Here is a 19,173-nt window from a genome sequence, read left to right as displayed (position 1 = left end):
AGTTATACAGGCTAGTGTATGGTGTCAGAGATTGGCACTTATTTGCATCCTGAAAGGGGTAATTTCCTGGCTGATTTTTTGCCACAGCTGCACCAGAAGAATATTATCAAATGCACCGACTCCATGAACTTAGTGAAATGAGAAACCTGTTAAATCAATGAGTTAAAATCAACAGGAATTGTCATCTGTTCATACAGCATTCTTATATGTAAGGTCCAGCTGCTGCAAGCTAACGTTGAACCACATGAAAAATTAACTTACAATACTGGTTAACTGTGCACTACAGCTAAATATTAGGAACTGTAATATTTGCTTGACAGTGGGTGCTCAATGGTTGTCGTTTTTTTAACATTAACATGCAGGCCTGTCTTTTCTGTCTTTCACTACTTGTATTATTTGAGAACGTGGCCCTTGCAGTACCCTCTTGCTGAGCAGACTGAAAGCCAGCGAAACCTTTACCTTCAGGAAGCGGTTGCTGGTACGGTTGTGCTCCAGCTGGAACACTTCGGTTTGTGTCTTTGTGCCGCAGCATTTTCTGTAACAGAAGGCTGGTTTCAAAGAAGAAACAAGGCAATCTGTAAGTCCAAACCCAGGTACTGTGTAGGGAAGAGCTGTAGCGGAGGCCTCACTGAAACAGATTCTGTCGCACTGAAGAACCTGAGACACTGGTGCTGGTGGCTACAGGAGTAAAATCACGGGTGAGGGGAGAACAAAAGAGTAACAGCGATGCCTTGAGAGTAAGCTGCTGTTCAAAAAACTGAAGTAGCAAAATAAAGTGTTTCAGCACCTCTGTTCAGTTTGTTCTTCCGTTCCTGTAAGAATTGTCAGGCTGGTTTTGTTACGGTTTGTAGCGGAAAACCATTGGTACTAAAGCTGGAAAAGGAACTACTTAGCATGCACAGCTGGGCAGGCCTGTATATTTAGTATTGTAATGCAGCTCTCTGGAACATTTCCAAATGTCTCTTGAAAATGATTGCATTACAGCATAATTATGGGTAAAATCTGCCTCGGCTGGCAGGAACAAGCAGGAATGTGTAGCTAGGGAGCGGAGCAGTAGAAGAAGAAGTAGTAGTAGCAGAAGAGCTTTTGGTGTATAAGATGAACATGACTTCTTGGCTTAAATCGGAAGAGGCCCAGGTGGGGCCAGCCTCCCTGGCCTCTGCTGCTTGGCTTTGTGCTGTTGGGCAGGGGTGTGCCCGAGCTGGTGGGCTTTCTTGGCTTTGCGTAGCGCTCCCAGGTAAATAGGGCAGCATGCAGCTCTCATGGGGTCTTGTGCAAGTCTGTGTGCGCTAGTGGCACTGCCTTTTTTCTTGGTGTGCAGATTTCTCCGCTCAGTGTATTCTTTGGCAGTTTGGGACCTATGGGAGAAAATACTCAGTAAAGTGAGGAGGGAAGGTGCATCCCTGCCCTATAGTTAGCAAGGGGTTTGAAGGACAAGAAACTCTCAGCTGCTTTTTCCCCGGTGCTGCAAGGGAGATGAAAGCAATTACAGTCCTAACCAATGCACAGTCTGGGTCTCAGCCTCATCCTTGCAGGCTGCAAGTGTGTGATTCCTGCAACAGATGTTTTTATATCACTATCTAATACGTACCGAGTTGCTAGGTGGACAGCTGTGTCTCAGACGTTTGTGTGGCAGCTCTGCTGTAGCAGTTAAAAGCAATTTTCCTGTTAGCCGTTCTATTCTACGAGTTAATCTGGGTCTGTATTTCCTAAAAGCTTCCAAAACTTATCTTTGGTTGGACATCAAATGTTTCTGGGCTTTTTTTTCCCTACTGGAAAGAACAGTGTCACATGTGGCATTTTAAAACCATGAAAGCCATGTGATACTTTGCACTCAAGCTTTCTGATTTGCAAATGACCCTTTTTTGTTGGAGCCAAGTACCTTTTCAAACTCCTGTATCCCAGTGTGTGACTGTGCAAAATAAGAATTCATTGACAAGGGGAGCTTTCTGTCAATAATTACTTTTGAAATGCTATAGTCATTAATGTTTTACATGGCGTAATTTCAATTTAACTGCACCCGAGACAGTCGGTACGTGGCGGTGCCCGTGCCTGGCAGGAAGCGGTAGCCGTGTCACCCTGCTTGTGCTACCAACGTTTGCAGCTCACCGCTTCCTGGCGCTGAAGCGAAAGAACAAAAGCAGCGCCAGTTTCTAGTCCATTTTAGTCTCAGAAAAGTCGCAGCTGCATGTGTTAAGCTTCTTAGTATCATAACAGAGGCGCTTGGGGCCTTCCCTTTCATATTCCTCTTTCAGCTTTGAAGTTCATCTTTATTCAAAAATTTTGGTGAGGTTCCTACTAGAAACCTGAAGTTCTGAAAAGCTGTTTTTTGTGTAGATCCCGAGTTTTACAAGTGATCAAAGGAATGGTTGCATCAGTCATTTTGGCGCTGTGAGAGGAATGACTAACCACGAGAAACCCGTCGGTGCAAGGCGTGAGTTGGTGTGCACACATAGCTGGCCGCAGCGTGAGCTTGCTGCCTCAGAAAACCGTCCCGTGGGGGTCTGTCCCTGTTCCTGCTGGGGGGTCTCGGCTTCAGCCAGTGACAAGACATACAGAATTCTCTTGGAGCTACAGTAGGCTCCCAACCTAGTTTTCCCCATAGTTGTTGAACTTAATTCTAAGACTTCAGGCCTAGACACAAAGGAGCTTTTAAAACTGGTTGTCCATGATACAAATTTTTCCGGAAAGGGGATTGTGTTCATGCTTCATGACCTTTGAGGCCAACAGAAAATCTATGCAGATCAAAGGTTATTTGTTTTCAGACCTGAATACAATTACCTGTGATTGCAGCGGGTTGCACGTAGTTAGGAGAAAAATCTTTCCAACAAGGGAGACACAAAATCCTATCGAATGTAAAATGGAAACACTTGCCAAACTTCTGTTACAGATAATAAGGATTTTTTAAAAGTACACATCATTCTTGTGTCATTTTTAGAAGAATGCAAATTAATGGAAGTGTCTTTTTGCCTGTAAATCTACTAGTGAATCTTGGGAAATTTTAATTGTAGCAGTAGTCATGGTATTTTAAATTCATGCAATTAATTTCATATGCTGTTAGAAGTGCTGGTGTGATATTTCTGCTCTTAATTTGTATTCTAATGGGCTAAACTATGTATCCATAGCACATCGAGATTAAGTAGCTGAAACTTGGTATTTTTGGTATATTAAAATATTAATTTTGCATGTGAGAAGAATGAAATCAAATAGTTAATGAATGTCCATATTTCATATTCAAATGCTACTGTAGTACATTAAAAACATCCCGTAGCTTCCTGTAAGTGATAGATGAATTCTTAAAGCTAGAATCAGCATTCTTCCATCCAGTTCAGATGCTCTTGATAATTGTCACTTAAATTAATCAGAAGAGATTAAAAAAATAAAAGAACCTACCCATCCACCCCCAATCTTTTACAAACTGACTAAATATTAAGTAACTGTTTAAGATTCAGTGAAGAAAAAATAGGCCATTGGTTTCAAAGCAGATTAGTTGCGGGAGTACACAGGGGATGGCTGTCCTGGGATTAAAAAATGTGGGACTCGAGCACTCTCACTTTGAGTTATATTATAGTATAGCTTTAGAGACGTGGAAGTTCATGTAGTCCAGGGAAAAGGCTAGTCTGGAAATCTTGGCTTTGATTCATAGGTCCATTTGATCCCTTTAAACCTTAAAAGACATTATTAAGCCCTTCTGAATTAATTTTTTTTTCTCCCCCCCCCTGGTTTAACATCTGTGTTCGGAATCAATCTCAGAAACTGGTGGGATACCCTGTGGGAGTGTAAGGGGGGGAAGGAAGTGTTTTCTCGATACATTTTGGAGCTTCCTAGCAAATCTTACTACTCCTAAACACTGTTGAAAAAGTCCCATGCATTATCTACTTCAGCCACTTTCAGTAATTATCTGTATAGCTTTTATTTCCTGTGATGCTTTACCATTTACTGTGATGTCCGATCATAAAAATCAGATGCCAGCTTTAGGAAGGAACTAAAGGGGTCATAGTATGTATATTTTTCCTTGGAGCCAGCAGTTTCTAGGGAGTTGACTTGAACTGCAGGGGCTACTCAAAAGCTGAGAAAAATATACATTCAAACCAATGACTTTATTGGTGTAAAATGGAAGAATTTTGAGATGAAATCTTCCTCGTAATTTTGACTAACTCTGGCAGTGAGTCCAAACTGGGTCAGTTTTCATTGTGCAGAGTAATTTATCCGTCACATGTTGGATGCAGCTGAAAACCTTTGTGCATCCTCAGTGCTTCCTAGTGTTTGGGAGAAATGACAGCTTTGGAGTAATTCTTTTACCTAAGTTTGCTCTTACCGAATTGTCAAAAGGAAACTGAACACTTCCTTTTCATTTATTGCAAAACTTAAGAGTATCTCTTTCTCTGGCAGGAATCGACTTTAAGATCAGAACAATAGAATTAGATGGAAAGAAAATCAAGCTACAAATATGGTAAGTATTCCAAAGTAATTTGAAGTTTTCAGTGAGTATTGAATTATCTTTGAGCAGGAATACTTCATAGCTTTTGAGCCTGGGTGTGCCAGAAGTTTCATACCTTTTATTCATTGGCTGCCCATGAAGTTTATGCATGCTTCTGGCTTGCTCTTGGGGTGGTTCTGCTTTAGTAGCACAGGAAACGGCCCGTTCAAATGCAACATGAGAGCAACTTCCCATTTTATCAAAAGCTGTCCTCTTAAATGTGCGTTTAGCTATTCCATGGGGAAGAGAAGCATTAACTCCATAGCTGTAAACTAAAATGTGCAATCTAATAAAATGTGATGTCCTCTGGTACTTTGATGTCTAATTTTACTCGGAGGCACAGGTTAGTGATAGTACTCCCACTGCTTGCCTGGTGGGTTAGCAGAGACCGAGCCTCCTGATAGCAGCAGATGAGTAGTTTTGGAGTAGCATTATTTATTACACATGCCAAACTCTTAAAATGCTCCTGGTGAATGTAAGATTCCTGCTGATTTCTCAAGTTCTAGCAAAGATAGTTGTGATACTTGCATGTGAGCCACAGTTCTTGTGACTGAGGAAGCAAAGTGCCAGGAGTGGTGGGTACAAATTTTCTGTGGAATTTAAGGCAGAAAGCTATGTTTTGTCAGGCCTTTGAGGTTCAGCAACCCTAGGTGTGACTAGTAGCCAAACACTTTGGTCCTCCTGTTCACTCACAGATATTGCTTTGAAGTCATCTAGGATAAAATACCAGCACCCGAACGTGTAGTGGCGGATTTTAATGCTAACTGTACGTGAAAATGCACTATCCTGAAATACTCTACTGTGGCATGTTTTGGGTTTTGTTTCGTGCAGGACTGGGATGCATCAGAGCTGCCTCTCTTAGTTATTCTAGGGAAGGCTGTGTAGTAATGAGTGTTATTGCTTGCATGAAAATTTAAATGCTTTTGTGCCGTATTTATGGTGCTGCTATAACCACTGATGTAAGTAGGATCGCTTGGGGGTGAGGAAGGTGTTGAGGGCTGGAGAAACTTGTGCAAACAGCTTCTAAATGGTATTTTTTCTTAATGAGGGAGTATCAATATGTTGTTACTCTGTTTAACAAGACATGTCTAAGTACAGAAGGTTGTAAAGATCACCTCCAACAAATACTTGTTTTCACTGAATTTTAGGGATACAGCAGGCCAGGAGAGATTCCGCACGATCACAACGGCTTACTACAGAGGAGCCATGGTGAGTGCTCTCACTTCACAAAAAGCTAGGCACAACTAGCGTAACTGGTTTGCTGCTCTTGAGGTTATGTCATGTTAAGTCTTCAGCTGGAGGAGTAGGTAATTGTGGCTTGAGATGCCACAACTGTTGGATTTGGGTTTTTTTTGTTTTGTGGTGTTTTCTCTGTTTTTCTTTTTTTAAACCTGCTGGTACTTTGTCTAGTCCTGTCTTTGTGATGAAACTTCAAGTCCTATTGTCTTCTTTAATTAAAATTTTGGCAGATTATAGTAAGTTAAGCTGCCCAGCTGTAATCAGGCAGGGTTTTTTTAATGCAATCAACCTCTTTAAACATTTGAAATGTCTGAAAATGCATTATTTTAATATTAAAAGTGATTTGACTGAATTGCTTTTCCAGACAGTAGAGAATGCAGAATCTGGGCTAGAAGCACAGTCACTTATTAAAGCTACTGTTACCTTTTCCTCCATTAAGAATGACTTGGGGTCAATTAACTGACTTGGAGCCTGTACTCTTTGTGTTACAACTGCTTGTAATGCATTCTTAATGCTGTGATTGGAGGTACTTTATGTTGGGACACTTAATTTCTTGCTGATGACTAGCTATTGCTGCTGCTGCGTGTTCTAACTGCTTTGTATGAACAGATTGGTAACATTCATAGGCTGGCTGTGGGTCCAAGTAATTTCACTATTACGGAATACAGATGGGGAGAAATAGTAATGGTTGTGGCTCTGTGTTAGAGCTTCTAGTATTTAAACAGGCTATGGCAGTGACATGGTCTTCTCCCCACCTCCCAGTCCACGGCCAAGGACTTTTCTTTGTCCTCCGAGGAATGACTGGAAAGGCAATAAGGAATGGAGGTGAACCTGGCAATCTGTCCTTAATGCAGCTGTTGTGTGGTTTCCCATGCTTTGCTAATTGTTGAGAGCTCACACTAGTATACGTACCTAACTGTCTGAAAGAGCTAAAGCTTCTGGGAGAGCACCTGGTGCCAGCTTTGCTGTAAGTATCTACTGGCCCCAGCAGACTGGATCTCACAGGTTTGTCATCTTTGACTGCTTAAAGCTGCTGCTTCTAAATTTTGCTTTAACAGTAGTGTCTTGGTTGCTGTTGTAGTAGAATTTCTAAACTTTTCCTGACTGTAGCCTAATAATTTAAAACTTCATATAGGAGGTGTGTTTGACCTCTTAACAGTGCCAAAAGTTGTTAAATAGTAATATTTTGGGTAAATTCTCAGCAATGGCATAATGCTTTGAGAAAGGATTCTAGGTGTGTAAGTTGTATGTTGAATTTCTTGCAAGTATACTCAAACCAACAACATATGTTGAAACTCAACCAGTAGTGCTAGCTCATCTAATGAGATTTTCTTACTTTTATTTAGGGAATTATGCTGGTGTATGACATCACAAATGAGAAGTCTTTTGACAACATAAAAAACTGGATAAGAAACATAGAGGAGGTAGGTGCTTTGGAAAGTACTTCTTACTTGTTCCATCTTATGATTTCCCTGGGACAAATAATAAGTAATTATTTGCTTTCATTTTAGTAGCCAACATATATGGCCAAATTAGACCGTGCAGTGAATGCAACAGTGGTTATCGATGATGAGAATATTCATTATTGTTCATCTAGGGGTAGAAGGTAGAAAGTAAGCATAAAGCATGTCAAAACTGCTCTTACTATATGGCTTGTATTCTTTTTTGCTTTTGGGTGTGTCTAAGGAATGGGAAGGAGCAAGATCTCAGGGTGTCTACCTTTCACTGAGATGATGACAAATCTGTCTCATTTCAGTTGTTACTGTGTTGTGTGTGTGTCCGACTAGAGGTTTCTGACCTTTTCATTTGGTCTTGGGTAAGCTTCCTTCCTGCTGACTTACTGTAAGCTATTTAGTGGGATGTGCTGTCAAGTAGGGATAGGTCATTGTGAAGTTAGAGAAGAAACCTTAATTTTAGTGAAGCTGTAGTTAGATAACAGAATCTTACTTGTTGTTTTCCCTTAAACATAGAATCTGTGGGCTTTTCTTTAGTATTGTTCTTTGGCTCTTACACAAAATTCCGTATTAGTGACCAATTTGATTCAATAGTGACTGGGCTAGAAAGTTCTCTTGCTGAATTGATTATTACTTTAAAAGTATTTTGTTAATAACCTGTTTTAAAAATGCAAATGTATCACATAATAATACTCCAGCCCAATACCCTAGGTGTCCATGCACCACTTGGAAGTGTGTACTGTTACATTTCCAGAACAACTGAATGCCAGTGTGTGTGAGCAGCCTGGTACAGAGCTCATAGTACTGTTTTGATCTGTAATAATACTCCAGCAAATTTAATCTAGGAGTATTTATTCCAGCCTGGTTTAAATATTAAATTGCTTGTTTCGAAAGTCAGTCTCCTTGCCAGAAATGCATTCACAGTAGACAAGTTTTAAAAAAGAAAATACTCATTTGTAGATGAGTATGACACGTAACCTCTTTTAAATAATGATGCACTTGGTTTGCGAGAGATTACTTTTTCTTCTTTCAGCATGCCTCTTCAGATGTGGAAAGAATGATCCTGGGTAACAAATGTGATATGAATGAAAAAAGACAAGTTTCAAAAGAAAAAGGGGAGAAGGTAAGCTTTGGTGAATCAACTTAATTAAGAGCCTGCTTTTCTTAGGATTTTCGCTGCTGGGGGTTTGGTATGTTTTAAGCACATGAGAGGTAATGGGCCTCAAACCTCTTGTTTTAGATACTTCTATGTATTATAGGATGCCAGGCTTGGGTTTTTTGATTTTTAAATAACACTTGACTGTCTTCAGGTTTCAATAAACCTAATGGCACTATTGTCCTGAAGGGAAGATCCTGTAAAGAACACTGACCTTTGCTATAGCGAGCGTGAGATATTCTACATCTCAGTATAAAGCTTTGTATATAGTTTGACCTTATTGTACTTGTTTCACCATGGTGGTTACTTGCTCTTTTCATAAGTACTGTTATTAAAGCTGAAGTAACTAGTTGTTCTGCAGAAGAAACAAGCAAGTAAGAATACTATATAATCTGTTATGTACACAGCTAAGTAGTGTAGTTGCTTGTAACACCATTTACGAGATGATGGTAGTTACCTGTGTCTGTAAATCTGTATCAGTGAAGATTGTAACTTAATGTTCTTTTAGGTCCTAATTAAGTCTTTTTGTAAGAAATTAATCTCTTTGTTGATTTTGAGGTTCACATGAGGGTATGACCTGTTCTAACGGTTTGCCTAATTGTCCAGTAACTCGATGGGTTTGTTTTTGAAAATTGCTACAGTATACAGCATTAATTCTGTTATGAACCTATGTAAAATGTTTCTTTTACAAAGGAACTTCAAAAACACTGAAAAACTTTAACCTCTCTTCTAGTTAGCAATTGATTATGGAATCAAATTTTTGGAGACAAGTGCAAAATCCAGCATAAATGTGGAAGAGGTAAGTGATGGGCATTATGCTTAGGTGTGTTTCTTGAGCTGCTACTATGATGGCGTGTTTCATGATCTGCAGGGCTTTCTGACCTGATCTGGGACCTGAAGTCCTAACTGTGCTCCTGAGTCACCACTCTTGTTGTATTCAGAGAGCTGCTGTAAAATCCAGCATTTCTTGTATTCTGGTAGTGTCTGGAATTGTGTTCTAAACCGGTGTTAAGAGCAGTTTGCTGTTACTGTAGCAAACAGTTGCTTTAGACTTCTGTGCCTAGCTACTTAAATTGCAGTGCTTTTGGACAGGAATAGAAGTAATTTTAGAGCAATGCTTTGTGCAGGAAATTGGATTCCAGATTCTTTACTTTCAGAATAACAAGCTACTGTGTCAAGGAGCCTTCAGGTTACTACTTAAAGGGTGCTGTGCGGATGAGACTGAAGATTTGTTTGTTAACCTGGAACACCAGCACAGACTGACTGCCATAAGCTGATGTTAGAGGAGGAAGAAGGCTTGTAATGCTATCTATAGACTTGCAATCTGTTTTCCTGTAAATGAATTTTATGCTAAAAACATGAGATTCCTATTTATGAGAGCATAAGGAAGGAGAATCGGAAGGAAGCGTGGCTCAGCTCCAGTCTATCTTACCATGAATCACTCTTGTCATCTCAGAGAGGTGGGGGGAGGATCTTAACGCTATGAAAAGGAGCGTGGACAAGACAATAAGATGATAGCAAAAGGCAGTTACATTAAGATTCATTTATTCAGATAAGGCAGACTTGTTCTTATATGTTGTTCCTGTACCTAATCATCTAAAAGCCTTTCCGCATGTATTGTTGGGATACCTTTTAAAAGTCCTCCAAACGCATACTTAATTCAGATCATGCAGCCAACAAATTAACTAGAAACTGAAGAGATCGTTACTTTAAAATCACATGACTGATGCCATGCCAGACAAGCGTTCTTCTTCTGATTGCAGGATGATGGTTGTACAGTATAGCTAGAGCGGACTTAGTTGCATTGTGCTGCATCTGGGGTAGTGCTGGACCTGATCACAGTGTCGTTATGATTCTTGCAGCAGATAGTGGAAGTGTGAACATGAGCAGCTAATACCAGTGGTGGATAGCAGTATTCTCTGTATAGAAAGCACCTATCTTCAATAATTTCTCCAGATAGTTGACTTGCTCTTTCATGGCATGTCCTGCAATTTCATTTTAACTCCTGTGGGTCATGACATGTACATTAGTGTGTGCTCGCTCCAAACGACTTCGCTATGTGATTTTTTTTAAAAAAAAATTGTCACATGATTAGTGAAGAAAGTATTAAAAATTGCAGCTGGTACGGGCATTCAACAAGTAACGATTTAGTCATCTTTCTACCAAATGTTGAACTTGTGGGAAATGACACAATCATGTTATTCTGTATTCCTGTGATCAGAAGTGATTTCATTTATTTGTTGTGATTTATTTGCATTAAATGAGTGTCTCTCTGGATATATTCCAAACACAATGAGAGGGGAAACGTTTACAGTTTTTTACATTCTGGAGCTGTCCTCGGGTTGTTGATGTCTCCAGGTAGCCTAAAATCTTGCTTTTCCCTTCTTCTGGAGAGTTGCAGATTTTCTTCTGCTGCAGAGGTTTTTTTGCTCCTTTATACGTTGAAGTCTGAGATGCTGAGATTTGCTGATGATTTTTTTTTTCTTTTTTAATAGGGATGTTGGAAGCATAAATAAACATTATAGATAGCCCAGGAGCAAAACTTTTGGAGAATAGAAAGCAAGCTAGCCTGAATGTGAATTCCCAGGCATGCCATCCCCAAACCTTTCCGTGGTTTTCTAGTTACAGTGCGCAGTGCAGTTGGGGGTGGGTGGGTGAGTATTAGTGCATGCAGCGCTCTCTTCAGCAGACTTTTTTCTTTTTGGTGAAGAGGTACATGATGGGAAAGTAGTTTACTTGCTTCAAAGACTGGGGGTGGAGATTAAAACCAGAGTTTTTTATTCTAAAGCATACTTAGTGCAGTTCTAGGTAAACAGCTATTATACGTAGAGCGCCTTGCAATGCGAAGTGCTGGCAGTGCCCTACAGAATACTGTACTGTTAATGTGTCTGGCTACTCCGTATCGATCTTATCTTTAATGTATCTCATGACTAACTTTCTCTCTCTTTTTTTTAATTTTCACTCCTTACCAGGCATTTTTCACACTTGCACGGGACATTATGACAAAGCTCAACAGAAAAATGGTTTGTATTTCCAGTTGGCATACAAACTAGATACATTGAAATGACCGCTATAATAATTGTCTGAGAAGTAGCCCTACCAAAAAACTGCCGGGGATTACAGGGTGTGCTAGATAAATTTGAGCAAAGGGTGCTTTATCAGGCTTTATTACACGTCAGCATGTAATTGTTCTTTATTTTGCATGAACAGTAACATTGAGCAGCCTGAAATTGATGTGTTCTTTTGAAATGTAACAGTGTGCTCTTTGCTTTATTAAATGTCAAATTAAGTCTCAAACTACTTCAGCTAATACTTGAGATCTGGATTGCTGGATAAATCTTCATTTTTTAAAATAGGCATTTTTATTGAATGATTAACAGAGTCTGGATAATTGAGGAGCTCAAGTTGCAACAAACTGCTGCTCTGCTTATAGCTTTGCAAGGCAGAGGAGGTGGGGAGGGAACCTGGGAAAGCTAGACTTACTTTTTTTCCTGCATTTTTATGATGTTGATACTCTTTGTCTCTTTCAGAATGACAACAGTTCATCAGGGGCAGGTGGGCCAGTAAAAATAACAGAAAACCGATCTAAGAAGAGCAGCTTCTTTCGATGCACGCTACTTTGATGAACTTCTAATGATAGACTGCAGCACACTTAGAACCTTTTCTGCTTCTTTGAAAGCACAGGGTCACAAAGCCTCAGAAATAATACCACCAAGCTGCTGCTGAGAGCTCCATTGAACGTAGACTGCGATACACAAAATACCAAGTGGATTTTGCTCACTAAGCCTATTGACCTGTCAGGCTCTTCTTTCTCAGATATGGAAGCTATGAAGTGGAGACACAAATGCAAGAGTTAACTTGTTTTCCTTTTTTACTTTCTGTTTTATTGCCTGTTGCAAAAGCTGCTATGTTTCTTTTAACTTTGCACATCCATATTGGCCTCTTACTGCCTGTTACAGCACAATCTTACACTTGTATTTGCACAGTTTGACTTGTAAGAAAGATTCTTAACAGATTTGTGCAGGTTTTCCTTTCTGTTTTTAAACAAATTTATTTTCAAGCAGAAGAGCCAGGGGAAAAATTAAGTCTCACGTCCATTATTTTCTATGCTGTATACTTGTGGCCACGACTGCAGTATGGATGTTGATACTCTAGTAATGAGAATTACTGTAACAATTGGCATTTAACAATTTGTATGGTGTTTGTCTCTTGGATGCACAAATCTGTTCATGCAGAAGCTATGGCTTCTGTTCTGAATGTAGTATGTTGCTTTTCTTTCTTTACCAGACTTAGCAAAGTTGTGTTCTGAATTGCCAGTCACTGTCTGATTCACAGATGCACCTTCCAGTTGTTTGAATAAACACAGTGTCTCTCCTCACTTAACTTCCCTTTGTTTAGCTCAAACTGTCTGCACCTTTTTTTGTTTCTGATGAGGAAGTACACTCTGGAGTTGAATTCATTGTCACAAATTGGCCTCATCGCTATCACTTAAGTGGCTTGTGGAAGCTGAATGCATGAGTTTTGAGTAACTTCTCTGTGGATTCACTTGTTCAGAAATGACTGCTTCTAAAGGTGACTTCTATTTCTACTGTAATTGTAAGGATAGTTTGTTAACATCTGTAAGCATCGACCCTTGACAACTGAGGTGTCCAAAAACTAGCTTCCTGTGCTGTTGCTAAAGTTTATCAAGTTCCAGCACTAAGGAAACGGTCACGTTAGGGATGTAACATATTATTAGTTGTGCAGTTAATACTGAATGTGTGAAGCCCTCTTTGGTCTGCTCAAGCAGTTATTTTTTTCATCAGAAACTGGTACAGTGACCTAGACTGTTAGAAGCAGAGTTGAAACGTAGTTGCCTTTTTTACTCAATTGAGCGTTGTATAACCTAGTCTTTGTTCTACTACTTTTTTATTGTCTTCAGAAAAAAAAAATCCTCAACAAGCAATTAAAACAGGTGCTTTAGTTCTGTTGATGTGCCAAACTTGGACCATTGTAAGCTTTAACTACAAGTTTGTGTCCAGCATGTTTGTTATTAGGGGATAGGTGTGTTCTGTCATTGTCATCGTTACTGTCTGACATGCTTGCTTTTGCTTCCCGACATCGTCTGGAGTTGTGAACAGTGTGTTGGTTGTTGCGACAGATAACCGCTTCATTTTGTGGTGTCAGGTACTGGATTTGTCATCTCCAGGTCTGTTGTAAATATTTTGAAAGTGGATGGGCCAATAGCGTTAGATTTAAAGACTTTTGATTTTAAAAGGTTTAACATTAAGTAGCTGGTTCCATGAAGTTTTAGGTGGTTATCAGCCTGTCCCCACATGTAGTTTAATAGAAGTAGTTACTGTAACTAGATGCTGAATCTCATAAACTGCTGTTGCTGCACTAAAACAGAAACATCTTCATGGCAACAAGGTTTAGTGAAAAAACAAAGCAACCCTAACTGCTCTGTTGTCTACCCTTGATGTTTTTCTCGGACAGGCTAAAGCAGTTACGTTTTCTGTATGGTTCAAAAAAGTGCTTCTATACAGAAAGTGTTGTGACACCAATTATGAATGTTGTTTATTTTCAGTAATTTACCTCTGACTTATTTGGTGTCGTAATACTTTGGTTTTTATCTCAGGGGTTGTCTGCAAACCAAAACTGACATGTTCTGTGTTTGGCACCGTTTACAGAATGCTTTGTATTGTTTTTTCCTGTCTTCGCTGTGTGGTTAAACGTTCATCCAACATTAGTCTCCATGAACTTCCCTTTGAAAGAGCCTTTAAGTAGTAGAGTCTGTGAAGTGCTTCTTGAAGCAGCAGCGAATTGGGGTATCTGCTCTGTATGGGGGGGGAGGAAAAAAAAACTTGCTATTTTCTTACATTTAGCTGTGCTAAACTGTACATAAATGTGAGGTAAGACCATAGGAAATTCACTTTATGCATGATAAAATAATGCAGTAAATACTTCACTTTGCTTAATGTTCATGTAAAGCTCATCTTTTTCTATTTGTAGAAGAAATTAATGCAATTTTGTTGTCCCCTGCTGAAACTGAAGAATTCTAATTTCATGTGGTCTTATGGATAAGGTAAAATGCAGATTTCTCTCTCTTTCTTTGTTGTTTTGCCCCCACCCCTCTTCTCCAGCAGTATTAAATGGCTGAGTGGCTGCACTTTATTGGTGTGCTAACGTGGTCAGTACAGACCTCTTTCTGTGTACAGTTTGCCTTGTCAGACATTGAAAAATGTGCTGTATCTTAGCGTGCGAATCAGCTGTATGTTCTACCAGGATTTTTTTAGCTATTTTCCTTTAGACAAGCGGGTGATGATAAATGGTATGTTCTGCCTACGCGTTGGATGCTGGGTCCTACAGGCTTTTCTAATATCACTATGATTGTTCTATGCAGTCTGTGTTGCTACTTTGCTCCAGACTATATGATCTAAATTTTGAAGGACTCTTAACTATACCTCAGTCATCTAGTTAGATTTCTAACGTCCATTAGAACAAAAGTCCTGTAATTATTATTCATTAAGCAGCAAATGTATTTCTGTTTTGTTCCAGAAATTGCCACTAACTTTTCAGGAGAGGCAGACATTTTTTGTGGATTTGGTGGATAAAACAAAAATGCTGCTTATGCTAAGGTTCTAGAAAATCTTTTCCTTGGACCCATGTCTGTGCACTGTATCTTGACCAATAGTTTTCTAAATGTTTTTTTTTAAAAAAAGAAAAAAAATAGCCAAACAATACCCGGACTGGTCTCAGTGCTTTGCAATTTTAGCTTTCAGTCTGTGCTCAGCAAAACATGCACAAGAAGTTTTTGTTGGGTGTATACAGAATATTTGATTTACTTACTGTCTGGAAGTTCTATTACTGCTAAAGCTTAAACCACTCATGAAAAGGTAATGCAGCTCACTTTGCTATTTGGGGGACAGTCTCAGAAATGCTAATTGACTTTTCAGACCTGTAGTTCTTTTTACAGAAAGTATTTCCCATTGTAAGTACCCTTCCCACACTAGTCTGCTGAAGTCAAGTGAATTAAGTGGATCATTTTCACAAGTGAATAAAGGAGTCTTGAATATACATATCACATTAAAATATTGTGAATGGGTAATGATTTGAAAGTACATGAATATTATGTAAAATGCATAAATGTGTTAGTTGTGAAAATGCATCTGTTATTTGGTTATCTATTAATGTAATTGAAATTTTGCAATGTTAAACTTCTTAAGGTTTGGTCTGTAGGTGGTAATAGGTCTGTTTTCTCCTCCATTCACTGAACTGCTTATGCCATTCTCATTCTTATAAATAAAACTTGTATTTCTTTCTTCCACAAAAGCAGGACTTCCATTGATTTTTCTTGTTTTCTGGTGAATTTGAGTGCATTCCTATGGCCTTATGAACATTTTTGCAAATAAAACTTCAATTACAGTTATTTTAATGCTATATAGCTACTAAATTCAGAATAAAAAGTATAGTCCTTGGGAAAATGCTTAATTTTGAAATAGAAGTGTTCTGCTGTGTGTGTTTAAGCACTCTGGTATAAAGGTGTAATGTCAAAAGCTCCTGCAGGTAAAAGTGAACTTGTCATGTGGCTAACTTGTAAACCTAATCATTAACTGTGTATTGATGTGTATAGACAAAAAAAACAGACCTAGCCCCTAAAAAAAACAAACCACCCAAAAAACCCCACCCCAACCCCAACAAAAACTTCACACTCCCATGGTTTTACTATTCCATGTGAACTTTTTTACAACAATGTTTCTCTCAAATAAAAGTTACATAATTAAAAGTATTTGGAGCATTTTTAATGAAATATTCCACATATTTTTTTATACAGTTGGCATTTCCACTCTGTTTTCGGTACACCTGTTGTAGAAGGGTGTCAAGCCGAGTTGCATCTGCAAAGCTTTGCTTAACTTCAGTGGCAAACCACAAGGGTTTTTGTATGGCTTTGCTTGATCCTAAACTTGACTGTTCTGTAGATTTCTTCTGAAATAGCCTCTATTCCTGTAGTGATTACTTAAATCTGTTACCTCAGTGACCTTCAGCTTCATAAGGAACCACTTTTCCAGACTTTCAAGTGTCATGAAATGCCCTTCCAAAGTAACTTCTGAGTGATGCCAGTAAAGATAACGTGGGAGTCTCTGGTTTGGTTAAGAATTACCTGCTCACTGCCGCTGTTATCATTTTCACTGTTGTTTTAAATCAGTGTTACATGAAAGGTATGACTCAAGTAACCAGAGGCATGAGTATTATGAAATATAGCAAATACTGTTTTTCTAGCTTCCCTCAACACTGAATATTGAGGGATTTGGCAAATATTTGTTGGGTATTATATTAGCGATAGTTCTTGACTTTCAGATTATTGTGGTTTGGCAGTAACTTGCAACTGGTATGAAAATTAGTGATTCTAAGGAAAGAATAGTTTTGTCTACCCAAGACAAAAGCTAATTAATAGTTGAGACACCCAAATGGGCATCCTAAGGAGTAAATGGGAAACGCATGGATGACAAGTAGCTTCTGAAGTTCATGCTTTTTACACATTCATCTAATAAACTGTGTGTAGCTGAAAGGATGTATTGTCTCTTTACCTTAAGCAACAGCCAGCTAGTTACCATTCTTGCTACACCTTATTATTTGTTGGCTTTGTTTTGTTGCGGTTTTTTTTCAGACTGCTGCTGGCAGTAAGTTTGCTGCTTTAGGACCAGCTGTTTAAACGTTACCTTGCAGATCCCCTTGATCTGAACTGGTTCTAGATGCTCAGCAGTCCTAAAATCACTTCTGCAAGTCCTTCAGATCTCACAGAAGTTAGTGGCATGCATCTGCATCCCAACAACATTTTAAATAAATTTGCATTCTCCATTTGTTAAAAGGAAATAGCAGGCGTACTTAAACTGCTTAAAAACGGGTGATTTATTACAGTTCCTGCATCTGGTTTTGGCTGCAGACTAGCAATTACTGTACAAACAGTGCGCAGTTGTAGACCAGAGGCAAGTTGTTGGTACAAGTGTTGAATGTATCCAGCTCTTACAATCTGGTCAATTGCCTTTTTTCTAAATGACTCTTTTTCCAACTTGGTTGACTAGTGGCTTTGTAGAATTCTTGAAGTATACCAAAGTCATCAATATAATGTAATATTTCAAAATATTTTTTCTTTAGAAATATTCTAAGCTACAAGAGATAGGTAGATGAAGCTTTTATGTTGCAGTTACTCTTGCCATCTGGAGGCTTAAAGTAAGGGCATAGAATGGAATGCAAAGCATACAGTCAAGAGAATTTTTAGTGCTGTAGGGTATTTTGTAGTTGCTTCAAAAATTTTTTACTGTCTTTGGCAGAGCACATCAGCACTAAGCTTCTGGTGTGAGCAAATGTTACATAAATCCTTCTGAGCACATATTTGGTACATACTGTTCATTCAGTTCCCAAAACAAAGTTGTAAGTTTTGAGCAGGATACGAGCATTTTCCTCATCTGAGGAATTAATGTCTTTAATGAATTGTGGAAAGTGTGTGTAACTTTGGCTCTACTACTGATTATGTTGTACTGACTTCAGGACTTCTGTAAACATTCACCAAGTACTGAGAATTTCACCCTATTTAGTCCTAAATACCTTTCTTGAGTAGATGATTTGAAATACTTTACCTTGCTGCTGCGAGGTAGGACTTTTTCTGCTTATGCCACCGGTTTATGTCCAGATACTCGGCTACAGCCGGTGTCCCGAGGCGCTGTGTTAGGCAGTGGTCTCTCAGGCTGATGGACTTGTTTCAAAATGGATTTTGATTTCTCAGGGAAACGTTACCATTGTGCTCACTAACCTTCCTGACTTGGTCTGCTGCCTTTGCGGCACAGCCTGAAGTGATGACACGGCTGTGACCACGCTTACCTCGGGACAGAGAGGGGCAGGCTCCAGAGCTGCTGAGCTGGCACCTTGCCCAGCTGTGTCCGTCACAGCTTGTGGCACTTGCAGCGCTACTGCATCCGCATGCGTCTACTTTTGTTGGGCCCCTGTCAGGGTGCTCGTCTCGAAAGAAAAGTGCAGTCTTTTTAGTTACCCAATTAATTACAAGTGAAGTGCAAATTGTTATGTCAATGTTTGGGTTTTTTTTTAAAGAAAAGTTGAATGTTTCATTTATTTTCAAGGCTGTTGGCAAATTTTTAGTGTTACTTTACTTTTTCTTTTTTTTTTTTTTTCCAGGCAACATAGCAACTAACTGGCTCTGGTATGTATTCTAGATGAAGGATGCAATTTTTTCAAGAAGCCTGAGCAAGTTCTGTCCATGAGGTTAATGTCTAATGCTGCTTCTGAGCTTCCTCACCCAAACCGCAATGACTGTAAAACTCACATTTATGCTTTGAACAATAAAATACAGGGAAAAGGCAACCACGTGTGTCTTAAATACTGTTTATAAGTAATTTTCCAGAATAGCACTGGTAAGTGTACTTGAAATTAGGAAACGGTGAAGCAACTCCTTCAGCCAAGTGTGGGGCGGGGCGACCCTTTAAAACCAGTGTTAATTAATTAATTAACTGTTCTTCGGGGGCGATGTCCTATTTAGCACACGCCGCTACATTACTGTGACGGTATCTTACCCGTTTCAAGGGAGGGGAGGAAAAGGCCCCGTGAGGCACAAAGCGGAGTTGGAGCCGCTTCCCTTCCCCGCGCCGGGGCCCCGCTCCCGCCTGAGGGCAGCGGCGTCCGCCTCCTCACGGCCCCGCTCCCGCCTCCTCACGGCCCCCGCTCCCGCCTCCCGCTCTCGACTCGCAGCTCCACACCGCCCGTCCCCGCAGGCCCGCGCCGCCTCCTCGCAGCTCCGCTGCCGCCCATGCCCGCCTCCTCGCAGCCCCGCGGCAGCAAGCCGGTCCCGGCGG

At 39.8% G+C, this 19,173-nt stretch overlaps 1 protein-coding gene across 4 annotated transcripts in view; it reads left to right on the top strand.

Annotated features, from left to right (window-relative positions):
* The window catches only part of RAB8B (RAB8B, member RAS oncogene family), a 31,245-nt gene extending 12,560 nt beyond the window's left edge, over positions 1 to 18,685 (top strand). Inside the window, exons 2-10 of one of the 4 annotated variants that reach the window (XM_080395655.1) lie at positions 4,393 to 4,453; positions 5,629 to 5,689; positions 7,066 to 7,143; positions 8,207 to 8,296; positions 9,063 to 9,128; positions 11,302 to 11,352; positions 11,860 to 11,884; positions 14,321 to 14,393; positions 18,500 to 18,685. In XM_080395655.1, the coding sequence (XP_080251781.1) occupies positions 4,393 to 4,453; positions 5,629 to 5,689; positions 7,066 to 7,143; positions 8,207 to 8,296; positions 9,063 to 9,128; positions 11,302 to 11,352; positions 11,860 to 11,884; positions 14,321 to 14,370 (482 nt within the window). In that variant the 3' untranslated portion in view covers positions 14,371 to 14,393; positions 18,500 to 18,685. Of the gene's footprint in view, positions 1 to 4,392; positions 4,454 to 5,628; positions 5,690 to 7,065; positions 7,144 to 8,206; positions 8,297 to 9,062; positions 9,129 to 11,301; positions 11,353 to 11,859; positions 15,793 to 18,499 lie in introns of those variants that run through there. The other 3 variants (XM_080395656.1, XR_013929491.1, XM_080395654.1) reach the window with 3 other exon arrangements.
* The last annotated feature ends 488 nt before the right edge of the window (positions 18,686 to 19,173 follow it).

The sequence above is a fragment of the Falco punctatus genome, assembly GCF_963210335.1.
Source record: "Falco punctatus genome assembly, chromosome: 7".
Taxonomy (NCBI): domain Eukaryota; kingdom Metazoa; phylum Chordata; class Aves; order Falconiformes; family Falconidae; genus Falco; species Falco punctatus.
Note: the sequence above shows the minus strand (reverse complement) of the source record. Positions and strands in the feature narration are given on the sequence as shown.